Source organism: Enhydra lutris, unplaced genomic scaffold (assembly GCF_002288905.1).
Source record: "Enhydra lutris kenyoni isolate GAN:26980312 unplaced genomic scaffold, ASM228890v2 scaffoldscaffold9, whole genome shotgun sequence".
In the NCBI taxonomy this organism is placed as follows: Eukaryota; Metazoa; Chordata; class Mammalia; order Carnivora; family Mustelidae; genus Enhydra; species Enhydra lutris.
In genome coordinates, this window is record NW_019154093.1 from 10,204,239 (window position 1) to 10,221,486 (window position 17,248).

The 17,248-nt window shown below is 43.3% G+C and overlaps 1 protein-coding gene across 5 annotated transcripts in view; it reads left to right on the forward strand.

Moving 5' to 3' along the window:
• Positions 1 to 17,248, forward strand: part of LOC111143713 (microtubule-actin crosslinking factor 1) — a 349,979-nt gene that overhangs the window by 317,689 nt on the left and 15,042 nt on the right. For 3 of the 5 annotated variants that reach the window (XM_022497542.1, XM_022497539.1, XM_022497541.1), the window contains 14 exons: positions 2,254 to 2,409; positions 2,514 to 2,720; positions 2,855 to 2,974; positions 3,399 to 3,568; positions 4,678 to 4,837; positions 5,644 to 5,838; positions 6,188 to 6,316; positions 7,219 to 7,362; positions 7,845 to 8,033; positions 10,416 to 10,536; positions 11,198 to 11,361; positions 12,742 to 12,904; positions 14,176 to 14,330; positions 15,175 to 15,249. In XM_022497542.1, the coding sequence (XP_022353250.1) occupies positions 2,254 to 2,409; positions 2,514 to 2,720; positions 2,855 to 2,974; positions 3,399 to 3,568; positions 4,678 to 4,837; positions 5,644 to 5,838; positions 6,188 to 6,316; positions 7,219 to 7,362; positions 7,845 to 8,033; positions 10,416 to 10,536; positions 11,198 to 11,361; positions 12,742 to 12,904; positions 14,176 to 14,330; positions 15,175 to 15,249 (2,148 nt within the window). Of the gene's footprint in view, positions 1 to 2,253; positions 2,410 to 2,513; positions 2,721 to 2,854; positions 2,975 to 3,398; positions 3,569 to 4,677; positions 4,838 to 5,643; positions 5,839 to 6,187; positions 6,317 to 7,218; positions 7,363 to 7,844; positions 8,034 to 10,415; positions 10,537 to 11,197; positions 11,362 to 11,914; positions 11,927 to 12,741; positions 12,905 to 14,175; positions 14,331 to 15,174; positions 15,250 to 16,350; positions 16,369 to 17,248 lie in introns of all 5 variants that reach the window. The other 2 variants (XM_022497538.1, XM_022497540.1) reach the window with 2 other exon arrangements.

Consider the following 17,248-nt stretch of genomic DNA (forward strand, 5'->3'; position numbering starts at 1 on the left):
TTAATGGGCAGAAGGGCATAAAACAAATATGCACACATCTAAATGAACGTTTTTAGAGAAGCATTAATGTCCTAGAATTCTTTTAGTGTGAGGTCTGGTAATTCTCTTATATGAAGAATGGCCAGAGGAGCTGAATATAAGGCTTTGTTTTAATTCTTAGACAGACTATCCTCTGTTATTCCTGCAGAATGCAGAACTAGGACTAATTAAAGAAACCAAGGCAGATTCTGGCTCAGAATCAGGTTTCTTGAAGGTTTTCCCATCAGTGGAGCAGATTGTCTCAAGAAATAGTTATCTATCACTGGTGGAACTGGTCCAATAAGGGCCAGGTATCAAGAATAGTTATTTCTGATTTTGCAGAACATTACATTTCAGTATCACTAAAATCATTGATTAAATATGTGTGGTGCTGTATTAAAGAAGATATAGATAAGATGTTGTGGAAAGATTTCCTGTCATCTGGGAACTTGCAATGTATTAGTTTCCAAGCATTTGTATGATAAATATGAGGGAGATTTTCTTTTTCCTCTTGATTGGTTTAGATTGGGTCCTTACATTTTTTTAACATTCATTATAGTGTTTTTCTAGATTATAAAAATAACCTGAAAGCACAAAGAGAAATACCTCTACAGTATATACCCGGTTAACAATAATTAACATTTATCATGTACATCTTGGGTTTCTTTTTATGAGTTAACAACATGTCCTTATTCCACTATACCTGCCTGGTAGATGGACCAGGAATAGAGGCCATCACCTACGTGTGTGGGTAGAGTTTATCTCTGAGGCTTTAGCTTGTAGCTTCTGGAATTAGGGTGTACTCTTAGCACTGGCACATGCCCTGAATGAGCCATTGTTTTTGTCATTCTTATTTAGATCAAAGTGTCTAAAATTTTATATCTAGTGTTGTTTGCTTAGAATATTATGGCTTTTATTACCTTTTCTCCCTGTAGCTTAAAAATGAGCTTCAGGGACACCTGGCTGGCTCTGTCAGTAGAGCATGAGACACTTTTTTTTTTTCTTTTTTTTAAAGATTTTATTTATTTGAGAGAGAATACATGTGCACAAGCGGGGAGGGCCAGAGGGAAAGGGAGAAGCAGGCTCCTGGCTAAGCAGGGAGCCTGATGTAGGTAGGACTCATCCCAGGACCCCAGGATCATGACCTGAGCTGAAGGCAGATGCTTAACCGACTGAGCCACCCAGGTGCCCCAGGAGTATGCGACTCTTGATCTCAGGGTTGTGAGTTCAAACCCCACATTGGCCCTAGAGCTTACTTAAAAAATAAAAATTTTTAAAAATACTGGGCGCCTGGGTGGCTCAGTTGGTTGAGCGACTGCCTTGGGCTCAGGTCATGATCCCGGACTTTCAGGATGGGAGTCCCGCATCGGGCTCCCAGCTCCTTGGGGAGTCTGCTTCTCCCTCTGACCTTCTCCTCTCTCATGCTCTCTCTCACTCATTCTCTCTCAAATAAATAAATAAAATCTTTAAAATATATGTGTGTGTGTGTGTGTGTGTGTGTGTGTGTGTGTGTGTGTGTGTGTATAATTAAAATTTAAAAAAAAGAATAAGCTTCAGGCACCTGGGTGGCTCAGTGAGTTAAGCCTCTGCCTTCGGTTCAGGTCATGATCTCAGGATCCTGGAATCAAGCCCCTCATGGGGAGTCTGCTTCCCACCCTGCCTCGTGCCTGCCTCTCTGCCTACTTGTGATCTCTGTCAAATAAATAAATAAATAAGTCAGTAAGTAAGAAAGATTAAGCTTCAGCCTCATATATTTTCAGGTGCCATATTTGCTGAAAACACATTTGAACAGAGAGCATTGCACAAGCATCATCTTTACAGTAAAGTGCTTTTCATTTAGTTGTTTTTACACCACAAAAGTACGTTAAAGAGAAGTGAGGCTTTGCCCCAAACAAGTTGCAGACCCTGCAGCTGTCACCACTGAAGAATCTGTTCACTTACATATGCTGAATAGTTCCATCCCTGTTCTTTAATGTCCCAGGAAGTGGGGAATTGAAGAAAAACCCACATAGCTGCAAATTGTGCTCTTTCCTTTTCATACATGGTTGTTTCGGTTTCAGACACTAACATTAAATTGCCCCCTTTTTTGTAAACAAGGCATGTTTGGAGGTTGATTAAATGAGGCTTCCTTTTTAGAGGTCATTTCATTTGGTGTACAATTCACGCCTTTGTTCTTGAAGCTACAATTCCTGAATTTGGCACTTTTTCTTTTTGTGTGTTTTAATTAAAATTCAGTCAAAGCTGGAAGAGGCCCTCAACCTGGCAACAGAATTCCAGAATTCCCTGCAAGAGTTTATCAACTGGCTCACTCTAGCAGAGCAGAATCTCAACATTGCCTCTCCTCCCAGCCTGATTCTAAACACTGTCCTTTCCCAGATAGAGGAGCACAAGGTAACTATGACGTCATGATGTTGCCCTCCTTTTGAGAGGACTAGTTGGAAGAGAAGCTCGTCTATCTTATCTTCAGTTTAAAGAAAGCAATATTTTCCCCTCAGGTATTTGCTAATGAGGTCAATGCTCATCGAGACCACATCATTGAGCTGGATCAAACTGGGAATCAGTTGAAGTTCCTTAGCCAAAAACAGGACGTTGTTCTGATCAAGAATTTGCTGGTCAGCGTCCAGTCTCGATGGGAGAAGGTTGTCCAGCGGTCTATTGAAAGAGGGCGATCCCTGGATGATGCCAGGAAGCGGGCAAAACAAGTGAGTTATGAAAGAAAGAGACCCAATTTATTGAACAACCTTGGGCTGCATGTGTGGAGTCTCTGGAATGATTTTCATGAAAGTCTAGTTTGCATAGTCATTCCTGTTATAAGTTATTTTTTATATCATCGTAGTTCCATGAAGCTTGGAAAAAACTGATCGACTGGCTGGAAGATGCAGAGAGTCACCTGGACTCGGAGCTGGAGATATCCAATGACCCAGACAAAATTAAACTCCAGCTCTCTAAGCATAAGGTAAAGCATTCATGGCTTTTAGGTTCTGAGCTGGGAATTCACTGAAGATTGCTAAAAATGGAAGTCAGAGCTAGTCAAAAGAAAATCAGTTAATGTTGGAAAATCAAAGTGATGAAACCAGCATTCCATTTTATATCTAGACCGTGTCAAACCCTAAGAATCATTCATTTAAACAACAGTTCAAACAAAGCGATTTTGGAAGTAACCAGTTAAAACTATAGGCTTTTAGAACTTGTTATGCACTGCTATATATGGTATAAACAAAAATTTATAAATTTCTTAAGGATAAGCTATTGTTAATTCAGGAGGTAGTGATCTTCATACTCTGATTACCAACCCGAATACTGAAAATTTTTCTTTGTTCCAAATAAAGACGTCATCTGCCTTTTAGCATCATTTTTTTTTTTTTCGTTTTTGGAAACAGGAGTTTCAGAAAACTCTGGGCGGCAAACAGCCTGTGTATGATACCACAATTAGAACTGGCAGAGCCCTGAAAGAAAAGACTTTGCTTTCTGATGACACTCAGAAACTTGACAATTTACTGGGAGAAGTCAGAGACAAATGGGATACTGTTTGTGGCAAGTCTGTGGAGAGGTGAGTGTGAATTTTTGCTTCAGTGGGGCTATATATTATCCCAAAACTAACAAAGACTGTTACTTAATTCCATAAAATGACCATAAAGCTAATGCATCAATAGCAGGTTTTATAGCATCTCAATATTTCTAGTTCATTCAATGAGAATTATGAAATAAGTTGAATAAAACATTAAAATTCTCATTTTCAGCTTGAATCTTACTGTTTTAGAGAGAGGCCCATAAACTCAAGCCAATAGCAATAGAAGATTAGTAACTCCAAATATTTGTCAATGACCAGTTTGTGATACTAACAGCTGTCTCAGTGAGTTCTCGCACTGTGTCATACAGCAAGCAAAACCTCTGCACGCATCACCTCATTTAACCATCGTAATGCCTAACCTTTACTGGACAGTTACTACTGAGCACTTGCCAGATAGAGGCGAACCAATCGTGTAATCCTCATAACAACCACTGAGGGGGATACTGTTATTCCCATTTTACATATGAGAAAAATGATCATAAAGAGGTTATGATCATAAAGAGTGACCCCCAAGGTCACTCAGCTACTAAGCAGCAGAGCTGGGATTTGACTCTGTTGGATTTGGTTCCATAAGTTGTGCTTCTACCCACTTGTACACTATGTTTTGCTAAGTAATATGATATCTTTATATTATTTATACTCCCATTTTTTGGATGAAGTGACTGAGGGTCAAAGAGGTGATGAGAAAGCCCAGGATTACACAACTGGTCTAGAGCTAGGAGTTAAACTCCTGACCACAGATCATGACCAAAACCGTCATCCTCTACCTGAGTAGTATAAAATGATTAACACAGACCTTGGTCATTATGGTGTATCTGTGTGTATAACCATTGGACTCTTAAGGGACCAGGAGGGCCTCTGTACCTACCACCTACACTACCCTTACTCCATTCTAGAGAGTGGTTTGATTAAAAATGTCTAGGCATATCTCTTAGTCACCTTTTGCTCTATTTCAAACCAGTCCAGCATGGAGGACCCTCTCTCTCTAGAGTTCAAGCAGTATTCCTTTTCCATTCAGCAGTCAGAACTGTGAGCCAGCCAAAGAGACAGGATCTCTAAAAATGGTGAGGGTTGTGTGCTTTTCTCAGGCAGCACAAGTTGGAGGAGGCCCTGCTGTTTTCGGGTCAGTTCATGGACGCTTTGCAGGCCTTGGTCGACTGGCTGTACAAGGTGGAGCCACAGCTGGCCGAGGACCAGCCCGTGCACGGGGACCTCGACCTCGTCATGAACCTCATGGATGCCCATAAGGTGAGGGGTGGGAGCTGCGCCACAGTGGGGCACAGCCACTGGGTCCTCGGCCTCAGTAGGCCTTCTGCTCATACTCCCCACCCAGGGGAGAAAGGAAGTCTCAATGAGCCTTTGTCTCCACTCGTCGGAGAGATCACTCCTTGCTCTGTGTCCTTAAACTATTGCTGGGATTCCGTGTCAGTCACAGAGAATTTACACAGAATGCTTTGATTCAGATTTGGCAATGTGTAAATTTCATCTTAGGGTTTTTCCCCTCTTCCTGTTGGTATCTCTCCATTGAGTCACACCATGAATTTAAACTCAGGAGCCCCTCAAGATAGGCATTTTCATGGACTCCTATAATGAAAATGCGTTCTTTTTTTAGCTGATTCTGACCCTAGCAAGCCCAGCATCATGCACAGCAATGTTTATGTGTAACCTACACCTGTTGTGTCAACCCCCATAATGTTGTTTCAGCACAAAGCATTCAGCTTTACTTGAAATTACATCAACATCTTATTATGCATGTGGCAGATGTGTTCTTACTGAACTCCCACAATTCTGGAAATTTTGCTATGATGTCATTTCTGTGTTACAAGTTAGGAAATTGGGACTCCAGCTGAGCAACTTACCCAGGACTCATCTTTAGAATCACCTCTTCTGGGTGTTTCTTTCATACACATCGTCCTGCCTCCCTCTGTGTAAAAAAAGAACACGACTGGAACCTACCAAGGAGAACGGAACTAAATGATTCCTTTTGTCTGTCATTTTGCTTCTTGGGTTCAAAACATTTCTCAGCAAACTAATTCCTCTGTTTTTCTTTCTAGGTTTTCCAGAAGGAACTGGGAAAGCGAACAGGAACTGTTCAGGTACTGAAGCGATCAGGCCGAGAGCTAATTGAAAACAGTCGCGATGACACCACGTGGGTGAAAGGACAGCTCCAGGAACTTAGCACTCGCTGGGACACTGTGTGCAAACTCTCTGTCTCCAAGCAAAGTCGACTTGAGCAGGCCTTAAAACAGGTCAGAGACTTTGGTAGGGACACTAGGAAGGGGAGGATCTGAGCTGATTCATTCTCATTTCTTTATCAGGATCAGTTCCACCCAGCCTCAAAATGAACATGAAGTCAAACACTTGATATCCTGAATGTTCTACAAGATTTTAATGTTCATTTGTACTGGAGGAAAAAAATGAATTCAGTTGGTTTTCAAAGAACTACAAATGAAAGATGCCCTTTGTGGGAGGCTTTGATAGGGCCATTGGTGCCTCTGATGCACTAATGAGTTCAGGCCCAACCCTTTCCCTGCCATACCCCAGTGTTCAGGACAATGGCTGCAGAGAGGTTCAGTCTGTTGTGCTTGGTTATTTCAGGCGGAAGAGTTTCGGGACACAGTCCACATGCTGTTGGAGTGGCTTTCTGAAGCAGAGCAAACGCTTCGCTTTCGGGGAGCACTGCCTGATGACACAGAGGCCTTACAGTCTCTCATTGACACCCATAAGGTAATCCAGCCCCAGGGTGAAGTGACCCATGCCACCCACCAGGGTGAGGGTGGCCCGCCACTAAAGGAAAGTAGCTTTTTGCTTGGGAATTTCAGATCTCACATGCAAACAACTAGAACTGGAATAAGCCCAGCTTACTGGTTCAGCAAGAATGAGAGACAAATGACTGGTGGGTTTTATGACACCTTAAAGATCACTCATTTATCTTTACCTAAGTAATACATGTTGGTTGTAAACAAGTGAAACAACGTGGTATCATACAAAGAAAACTGGACTATTCCAGCCTCTCTAGACTTCTCGCCTGCACATGGCTTGGTTTGGCTTTCCTTGTGTTCCCAGTTTCGGGCCCTGAGCCTCTTACCAAGCTGCAGAATATCATACAGTATCTGGGGCTACAATCTGTCCTAATAAGATGGGAAATACTTCCTTTTTTAATTTTTGTGTTACCCACCAGGGGATTTTAATCTTGATTTTGGCACATGGTATTCTGTTGCTTGTATTTTTAAAATATCATGTTTTATAACTGACATTTGTCCAAGACAGTGCTCATTGTTTATACACACAGAAGTGAATCAAAACGGGATTTTTTTCAAAAAGAGAGAAACGAACTCAGAATAGGACAAAGGTCATGCCCAGCCTGGGAAAGGGGGCTCCTGTCTGTGTCCCTCCTTGTCTTTGTCATCTGTAGTAGAGACAGTCATTCTTGTATAAACCCTTCACCTCCTCCCCATCTTTTAGAACTAGGAAGAAAGTACCAGAGACACCAGGATGCAGGCTTTAGGGACCTGTGTGAACACCCACGGAGGGAAAAAACTGCATTGAAATCTTTCCCCCCAGTGTAAACTAACAGTGCTGCTAGAGTAGATTTCTTCAGTTTTGGTTTTCAAATCTTTTTTGTTTAGGAGTTCATGAAGAAAGTGGAAGAAAAGAGAGCGGATGTTAGCACAGCGGTAGCGATGGGAGAGGCCATTCTGGCTGTCTGCCACCCCGACTGCATCACTACCATCAAGCACTGGATCACCATCATCCGGGCTCGCTTTGAGGAGGTGAGTTCCTGGTTTTAGAGGAAGACGACATGCGCCCCACACGGTGGGTTTATAGGGGAAACAATGCTACTGAGCTTTGTCCACCTACCCCCCAGATAAGGAATTTTTCACTCATTCTGGGTATCTCAGTAAGAAGTTAGCGTTTTAGTAATAACTGTTTCCTTGATGATGAGATAATGAGCAGCAATCTGGAAGAATGGTGCTGGTGTAATGATGTGTTCATTGATGAATTCCAGTGGACTCGGTTTTGTGTCTTTCCTTTCTTCCTGAGAAATCCTGTGTTTAATAGGATGTATGTGCTGGATTTGTTTCCAGGAGTACTGATTGCTTATTCCAGCTCTGTCACTGGAGTAAGAGTGAGGCCTCTTGAATGCTTCAGGGGTCTTCCTCCTGAAGGTCATTGTTAGGATCAGATGACAAAATGGACTTTGGAAACAAAGGATGTGCTTGGCTGAGACAGGCAATGGTTTCTCTCTCCCCAGGTCCTAACCTGGGCTAAGCAGCACCAGCAACGTCTTGAAACAGCCCTGTCAGAACTGGTGGCTAATGCCGAGCTCTTGGAAGAACTTCTGGCTTGGATTCAGTGGGCTGAGACCACCCTCATTCAGCGGGACCAGGAGCCCATCCCTCAGAACATTGACCGAGTGAAAGCCCTTATTGCTGAGCATCAGGTATCTTAGCTGAGTCCTGCGGCTTCAGGCATTCCCTTTGTGGCTACTGGAGCCCATTTCCTTTGCCCTGTCTTATCTGTTTTTAAATGGTTGCTTATCGTATTTGCACAGACTTAGCTTAAAACAACACATGCTTATTATCTTGCACGTTCCATGGGGCATGAGTCCTCTGGGTCCTCCTCTCAGTGTCTTACTGGGCCAAATCAAGGCATCATCCAGCACTGTAGCTCTTGCCTAGGCTCAGTCAAGTTGCTGGCAGAATCAACTCCTTGTGGTTGTGGGACCCGGGTCTCCATTTTCTTGCTAGCTGTCAGCCAGGAGTCACTCTTGGCTCCCAGAGGCTGCCCTCAGGTCTCAGCTGACCACGCTCACCCAGTGAGGCAGCATAGGTCTTCAACGCCAGCAGGAGAGGCTCTCCAGTCTGCTCAGACAGATCTTATATGGTAAAATGTATTCAAGGGAGCTATTCTCCCATTCTTTTCACTGCTGTGACCCTCCCTCAAGGGGAGGGGCTGATACAGGGCATGTACCCCAGGAGTGGGACTCCTGTGGGCCATCTCGGAAGTCAGCCGAAGTTTTACACCTGGGTGCAGAAAGTTCTCTTGCCTGAACCCAGATATGGGCAAGAACAGCACATCAAACTAAACTGAACAAAGGAAAGCTCAATTGAGCTGTCTTCGTAATATATCCTTGGGAGGCAAAGATGGTTTTTAACCGTGATCATTTACACTGATTACAAGCATGGATCTTGGTTAATTATACTGTGGACATACAGTCTTTTTAGTATATATAAATAATTAGCCCTACCCTTGAAAACCCCCTGTATTCCTGTCAAGGTTATATACTTTGACACCTTCTCTTCTGAGAGGTTATCTTCATATTCAAGGCCACCCCTCTCCCTTCTTTGATCCCCTTTTACTTGTGTCTTTAAGCTCTCCCATTCTCTTTGCTCTTTCCTCCAAACCTTCTAGACATGGTCCCCTCAACCCTGTGTTCCCTTTGAATTACCCTCATTGTTCCCTCCCTCCCTCCTTTTTCAAACAAGCTTCTGGTCCCCTGTCTTCTCTCCTTGTTTTCCACTCACTACCCAGGCCCTTGGGGTCTGGCTTCCATCCCTACTAATATTATCCCAGTCACATCCCACTGACCAAATCCAGCTAATGCTTTCAGTCTTCTTCTTACTTGACATGTGACAGAGTTGCCTCTTCCTTCTGAAAACTCTTTTTTGGACTCTTGTCCTATCTTGTTTTTCTCCCCTCTCTCTGTTCCTTCTCAGTCTTCTCAGCTGGTTCCTCTTCCTCTCTCCTTGTTAGTGTGTGTTTGCTAAACAAGTTCCATTCTTTACCCTCTTCTCACATTGCTGAGGTCTTACCTAGTCCAACAGCTTCAGCTACCGCCTGTAATCCAAACCTTTCACATCTATTTCATCTCCAGTACCATTATCTCTTGAAGTCTAGATGTATGATAAACCAGAGGCAGCGCTAAAACTCCATGTTACCTGTGCCACACCCTACCCTCCCAAGTCTGCCTCCTTGTCCACCCACCTTCTGTGATGTGTCCGGGATGCCTGCCTTTCCTATGCTCCCCCCGTCTGGCCAACCACTGGGCTCTAGCTGTCCTACTTCCAGAATACCTCTTGGTTCTGTCTAAGCCCTCACCATGTTTTGCCTCAGTTACTGCAGTGGTTTCCTAACTCATCCCCCACCATGTTTTGTCTTCTACACTGAAGCAGGAACCATAGTTCTAAAATAAGGATCTCATCAGGTCTCTTCTCTGGATCAAAATCACTCAGTTGCCTTTCATTGCTCTCCAAATAAAATCCCAGTCCCTTAGCCAAACACAAGGCCTTAATGGATCTTTCTCCTACCTACCTCTCCAGCCCTCCGTCCTGCCATTCTTGTGATTGCATCTTGGGCTCAGCCAGTGATCCAAAGGGCCCTGGCTCACTAGACCATCAGGCTCCCTGGGATCTCTGTGCACTGTGCCTTCTGCTGGGACTGCCCTCTACCCAGTCCTTGGCCAGTTCTTCATCCCTCGCTACTCCGCTGGAGCCCATCTCTGGGCAGCTCTCCTTGGCATCTCGGCCTGTGGGGTGCTCATCCTTGGTCTATTTTTGCCACCCTGGGTGGCATTCATTGCATTGACTTCCTGGTTTTCATCACTCAGCTGTGAGCTCCTTGGAATCAGAAGCCATGTCTGATCCCTTCAGATTTCCAGCATCTGATGAAGAGCCTTGCTCAGCTGTGTTTCTTGAAAGGAATGAGACAGTGTACAAAAAGGCATCTATTCCATCATGAGCTTGGGCTTTGTGAGTAAGAAGTTGCTGGATTCTGTCTTAGTCCAAGAAAATGCTGAACTCTGTTCCCTGTTTGTGTTTGACAGACGTTTATGGAGGAGATGACTCGCAAACAGCCTGACGTGGACCGGGTCACGAAGACATACAAAAGGAAGAACGTAGAGCCTGCTCACACGCCTTTCATCGAGAAATCCCGCAGTGGTAGCAGTAGGTTTCTAGCCTCCTGTGTTGGGGTGTTTCATTCCGGCTGTTGGAAAATGAGCACTTCCCAAGTCCCTGTCAGTAAACTTCTTTTTGGGGCGCCTGGCTGGCTCAGTCAGTAGAGCATGCAACTCTTGATCTCAGGATCGTAAATTCAAGCCCCATATTGGCTGTGGAGCCTACTTTAAAACAAAACAAAACTAAAATATTTTTTTGAAACTCACTTTTCTTACACCAACACAGAGTAACTATATTCCATTTTCACGGACTGGCCTAAAATTTGAAGTAGTCAGCAGATCGTCTTTGCAGTGGCCTTTCCATTGTTGTGGTCATCAGTGCCAGCTGTTCACATTTGGTTTGCACTTATTTAATTATCAGATAAATCAGCTCCTGTAGAGCCATTGGTTTTTTGGTTGAGTTGACATTTCCTCAGTTCGCTATGGACAGAATAAATGGGAGATAGGAGACAAATACCCGTTGGCTGGGAGGACGAGCAGTAATTTTGAAATTAATATGCTTAATACCTGAATATTTCCAGGTCCCAGGTTTCTTTTCATTTACTGACCGGTTACCGTTTTGAAGTGTCCTGAGTTAACACATACGGCACTTTCTCTTTGTGAACTGACAAAACCAGATTTTCTAATCTCGCAGTTATTTTTCCTTTTAGGGAAGTCCTTGAATCAGCCCACACCTCCTCCCATGCCAATCCTTTCACAGTCCGAAGCAAAAAATCCTCGGATCAACCAGCTGTCCGCCCGCTGGCAGCAGGTGTGGCTGTTAGCACTGGAGCGGCAGCGGAAGCTGAACGACGCCTTGGATCGCCTGGAGGAGGTGAGGCCCTGCCCAGCAGCCTTCCCTGGAGGGAGGTGACGTCCTTCCTTCTGACGCCCTCTTACTGTGATCTGTGCACCTTGACCAGCTTCTCTAGAAGTAGAAACACACCAGGGTGAGCCAGTACTCTGTCCCTTAGGCCTCCTAGGAGAAAAGCACGTGGGTGAGGAGATGGCTCACAACAGGGTAGACCATAGCACCTAGGTGTAGAAAGCAAGCAGGCAACCAGAGGGTCCATTTGAGGGCGGGCCTGTGACCCAACCCTCCTCAGCTGTGGTCAAGAATCAGGAGCATGCCTTCACAAAGTTACCTCCAAGTGTGTAGCTAATCACAGTAGCCACCATTATTGAGCCCTCTATGTAAAGATAGATACTCAACTATGATATAAGGGTAACTTTTATAACCTTGTTATTTCCCTAGTCGTCACTAATTACGAAAAGCAGATCTATTTTTAAGTATCATTAACCCACCTAAAAAATATAGTACTACACTTCCTAGTTTCTGAAACCTCTAATACCTTTCATATTTTTTTTATTTGTGCGTATCAAAGCAGCTATGCCCGGAAGTGAGTGTTCTGTGTTTTTTGTTGTTATTTCTGTAGGTCAGTTGAGTTTTAAGCATATTTGGGTTTTGGCTTTTTGTTTTGTTTTTTTTTTTTCCCTATTCCTTCCAACTTTGGAGTTTGAAAGACCAGGGGGAAAACTGCTGCACTGTCTCAGTCATTCTGAGTCTCTCTCTCACTAACATTGTCCAAGCAGCTCAACATTGCCTTGCCCACTGCACAGGCCTGCTGTTGTCTGCCAAAGCCAAATATTTCACATGGAAGTCAGACGGGCAGTTTGCCCCCTCTGGTGCCATTCCAAAGAAACATGCTTGCGTGCAGGGTTGGATCGTTAATGCTTCCAGCCAGAACTCAAATGATCTCATCTCAGAAAATGATGGGAAACATGAGCCTTCTGACATGGGCCTCTCTGTGATCATGGTTCTTACCAAAATCACAAAAGTGAGGACTAAGGACTTCTCTTCTGGGATAGAATCCATTCCCTCGCGTCTAAGAAGGTGATCCTTTGAAAAAGTGCGAAGGGAAAGCCGGGCTGGCTCCACCCATTCTTGTTCTACGTGCTGCGTTTTCCGTGGTGGTCACGCAGTTAACTGTTTCTCTCTCTGCTTCATTATGCTATAGCCCATGTAAAGAATCATGGCTTTAAGTGAAGGATCCAGATTGTGCCTTCACTAAAGAGGCAACATATGGATATCATTGTTGATGCCCCTCTGGAAGGCCTGCATGGCTTTACTGAATGTCTGGAAGTTTGGGTATGCTCTGGGAAGGTTTGAGGGCCAAAATAATAAGTCTTGTTGACACCTGTGTTTTCTTTCTAGTTGAAGGAATTTGCCAACTTTGACTTTGATGTCTGGAGGAAAAAGTATATGCGTTGGATGAATCACAAAAAATCTCGGGTGATGGACTTCTTCCGGCGAATTGACAAGGACCAGGATGGGAAGATAACACGGCAAGAGTTTATTGATGGCATTCTAGCATCCAGTGAGTTCACTCATAGTTGCAAACATGGGTCGCACCCGGATTCCTTGCACTTGGTGAAGGCCTGTGATATTCTGGCTAGTCTTTCTGAGGTTAAAGCTATAGTCTTAGGGAAGAAGTAATGTAACTGCTTGTTACAAAATTAGCCCATCATTTTGAAGGAAAGAAGAGCTTCGTTTTGCTGGGAATTAAAAAAACAAAACAAAATAAAACCGATCTTGTTTGATAGTATGGCAAATAAAACCTGTTTGAAGTATAGGTTAAGAAGCCAACTTTGTGAATGATGAGGTTCTAAGTAAAATGAGAAAATATATTTTTCGTAATAACAGTTTCTGACATCTGTATAACAGCTTACAAAATACATGATCTCATTTTTAGCGGGAAAAATAATTGAGGCATAAAGTAGTTAAGTAACTTGCCAGGATCACAAAGCACATCTCACAGCTGTGCTGCTTTTCATGGCTGGCCAGGACAGGCCTGTCTGCAGAGGTGATATTTGAGGGAAGAATTAGAGGCAAGGGCGAACAGCAGGTATGAAGCACTGAGGTGGGCATGAACGTGGCATGTTCTAGGAATAGAAAGATTAACATGGCTGGGTTGTCATGATCTAGGGAAGTGGTAAGAGATGAAGTTGGAAGGATCAGCAGCCAGTTCATGCGTGGCCTAGTAGGCTCTGGGGAAGAGAGCAGATCTGATCTCTTTCTTACTCTAGAGGCAGTGGGAAACCACCACAGGTTTTCACGTGAGAGATCTGGTTTATGTTTTAATAAATCACTCTGGCTACTGTAAGTGTTCACACTTCCTTTGGGAAGCAATTTGTCAAGAACCTAAGGCAGTTGCCTAAACATAGAAAACACTTCATCCTATTCCAAACTGTCACTATCCTGAAATCATTGAAGTATCCAACAGTAGATAAGAGTGGATGAATAAATTTTTATGTTGGATGGTAGGTCTATGGGTAGTTACAATATTGTCTTTTGGTATATCTGAAATACTGTTTTGTTTTGGTTTTTTAATTGCATGGAGGAGGAGGGAGTCTATAAGCAAAAACACCAAAAAACTTAATAGTGAGTAGTCTTCGGGTACTCTATCTCTAGGTGACTTTTTAAAAAAAATCTTCTTTATAACATTTTATCTTCTAAATGAGCATGCATTGCTTTTCAGAAAAAAAGCAAGACATAAATATTTCTTCTTTCAAGAAGTATTTGCATGCCCTCCAGCAACCCAAATAAGCCATCTTAGGTAATGTTCCAAATATGATTATTTTTCTCCAGAGTTCCCTACCACCAAGTTGGAGATGACTGCCGTTGCTGACATTTTTGACCGAGATGGAGATGGCTACATTGATTACTATGAATTCGTGGCTGCTCTCCATCCCAACAAGGATGCTTATCGCCCAACAACTGACGCAGATAAAATTGAAGATGAGGTATGGGAAATTACTGTATTTTGAGCACACTTTTGACCACAGTGGTTGGGTGCAGTGGCCATATCAGCCCCGTGACTCATCTGTTATAAGATCATTATCTGGAGTCCTGTTTGGGGATCCTTGTTTGAAGGATGACACCCCATAGGATCTCTGGCTGTTGAGCTCTCTCTTGCAGTCTAGATGACTTCTCACTCAAAAGACAACATCCATGTGATTCCTCCGAAGTTCACAAACCTACACACTCATCCTGGTTCATAGGTACCATGTTGCTTAGAACAGACGCCACTCTTAGTCCTAGGAATCCCACATCAGGATCCAGGGGCAGTGGTCTTCAAAGGAAGCACTTAAGGAGTAAAATGTGAAGTAGTGTTTAAGATGGTGTGTACTCACCAAGCTTTCTGCCTAGTTAAGGGCTTTTCACATTGGAAATCACTCTCATCACCTTGAAAATAGAAAATTCATTAGTAACACATGGACAGTCTAGGATCTGTTAATCCAGAAATGAGAGAAATTAGTGGGGCAGGTTGTGGGTATGGCCTGGAACATCCCAGGACTGACTTCTAGAACTCAAAGCTCCTAGGTGGAAATTCAAATCAGTCCGTAATTTGCTTGATTTGATTTGCTTTTGATGCATATTAGCACATTTCTCTGAAGGAACTTCAAAGCAAATGTGTAATGTGTATTGATTTGGAGTAGAGGATAAATGCATGTATCAAAAGCTAAAACACCTCAAAGAAACTAAATGAATAGCTTTCTGCTTACATGTAAAAACCTTTGTTTCTCTGAAGAGCAAGTCTTGTTTTACCCTTCACACTTTTCTTTTTTTGTTGTTTACAACCAATAGGTCACAAGACAAGTGGCTCAGTGCAAGTGTGCAAAAAGGTTTCAGGTGGAGCAGATTGGAGAGAATAAATACCGGGTAAGGAAGAGAAAACCAGTCCTTTGTGGTGGTGGCCCTTACAGGTGAAAGCAGCCTGACACACAGCAGGCGGGGTGATCCCACCTTCCCACTGCCAGTGCTGGGAGGACCGGGCCAGGCGGACTTAAGATGCGGTCACTCTCTGGCCGTAATATGTGGATTCCAAATGTCAGGTGTCCTGTTGAGCTAAGCCTAGTGCCCTGCATAATTCCACCTGGAAAATAGTGCTGTACTTAGCTAAAAGTAGCTTGAATGTGAGTTCCAGCACAGGAGACATTTCAAAGTCCTGTCTTTGGCTGACCAGAGTCTTTAGGGAGACGGTGCCACCTGTGCCAGTTATCTGAAGACTAACCCATCACCCCAAAGTGCTGCTCCCAGGCTTGGAGAGGGCTGAAAGAACTCTGTCAAGGTCCCAAGGGACACTCTGTCTGCTCTGAGCTGGGTTACAAATAGGGCCTAGATGGACTAAGGGGACACCAGCTCAGTAGCCTTCCCTGGAAAGCTGTGCTGTGGACATAATTCAACCATGAATTATGCTGTGTTTTAGCTGCTTTTAGGACCAGGGTTAGGGGATAGAAGGGATCTGAAACAACACTTCTAAAATATATTTAGCAGCTTATCCAGATTCTGTCAAGTCCTAAGGAAAACCTAGGATTGATAAAGAGGGTTCAAATCATATGGTTATCTGTTGTTAGAAATAAGTTAGAAATAGGTACATCAGATTAGTACATCAAAATGTCTTCAAAGTACACCAAAACCACCCTGGGCTACTCTTAGCTGGGGTGTATTGGATGACTCTGCTCTGGATCCAGCCCAGTAAATAAAACTGTAAGCAGTCTTGTGCTTGCTTTTTGTTGTTTTTTATTTTCTTGTTGTTGTTTTTTATTGTGAGAGAAATGAATTAACAAGAGAAATCAGTAGAGTGGAAAAGTTAGGTCTTATTAATTTGTAAAACCACGCCCCCGTGGTAGGAGCTCGTGAAGAACATGCTTGAAGACTGGTAATGTGATTGCATGATTTTCATTCCTTAGTGTTAATATGACAAAATGTTCTCTTTTTTTTTTCTTCCATTTCCTCCATCCTTTACTCTTTTGTCTGTAGTTCTTCCTCGGCAATCAGGTACAGTGTGCCTTGCAACATTCTCCTCGGTGGAAATGGTCTGTGTAGCTCATGCTGCCTGTTCTTTGCTGTGGGGAGAGGACATGATCTGAAGCATGCCTGGGTCACATCTGGTTGTCTTACCAAGTGGAGAAACTGCCAGCAGGGCTAATATTATAAAGCTGTCTTAACAGCAGGATATAAGTATTTTTTTTTTAAAGGAGATGAAATTTTCCATCCAAAATTAGATTGGCTAAAGCCAGTATTATGCAGGACTGGTTCAGGGGAATTTGAAGCTGTGATATCAATCTATCCCACTTCTTTTTAGAACAGGAAGTCAGAATAGCAAACAGCACAGTTCTATCTTTTGACAGATAACACAAATTTTATGGCATACATGAAATCAAAAAGACTTGGGGTACTCTGTTCATATACCTTATTTACTTGTATTTATACCATATTTTATTATAAGGTGCCTGAGAACTGTAGTATAACAATCATGATTTGTTCATAGCCTGAAGTTTGCTGATTATGTCCAGCTAGCCAGAATCTAAGGGATCAGATTAGACTTGCAAGAGGAGATTGAATGCTTTTGACTCCACTTGGTAATTCTAACCTTATAGACCTTTTGAGGGCTCTGGGGTCCTGTGTCTTCAAATGGAAGGAAGTTGCATGGGTAAAGTCTGTCTTGTGATGTCAAATCAGAAACACTAACAGATGATTTGAGGCCCTCAGTCATGTTAAGTCCCAGGCACCGCAGAAATCATTCACTACAGTAATATTCTGGGCCAGTGGGAGGAACAGAGGGTAGAAACAGAAGACAAGAACAGTGAAAGAGGGCTTAAAATATCATTGCAGCACAGTGCCGGGGCATACCTCAAAGCTGGGCCTGTTTCCCAAT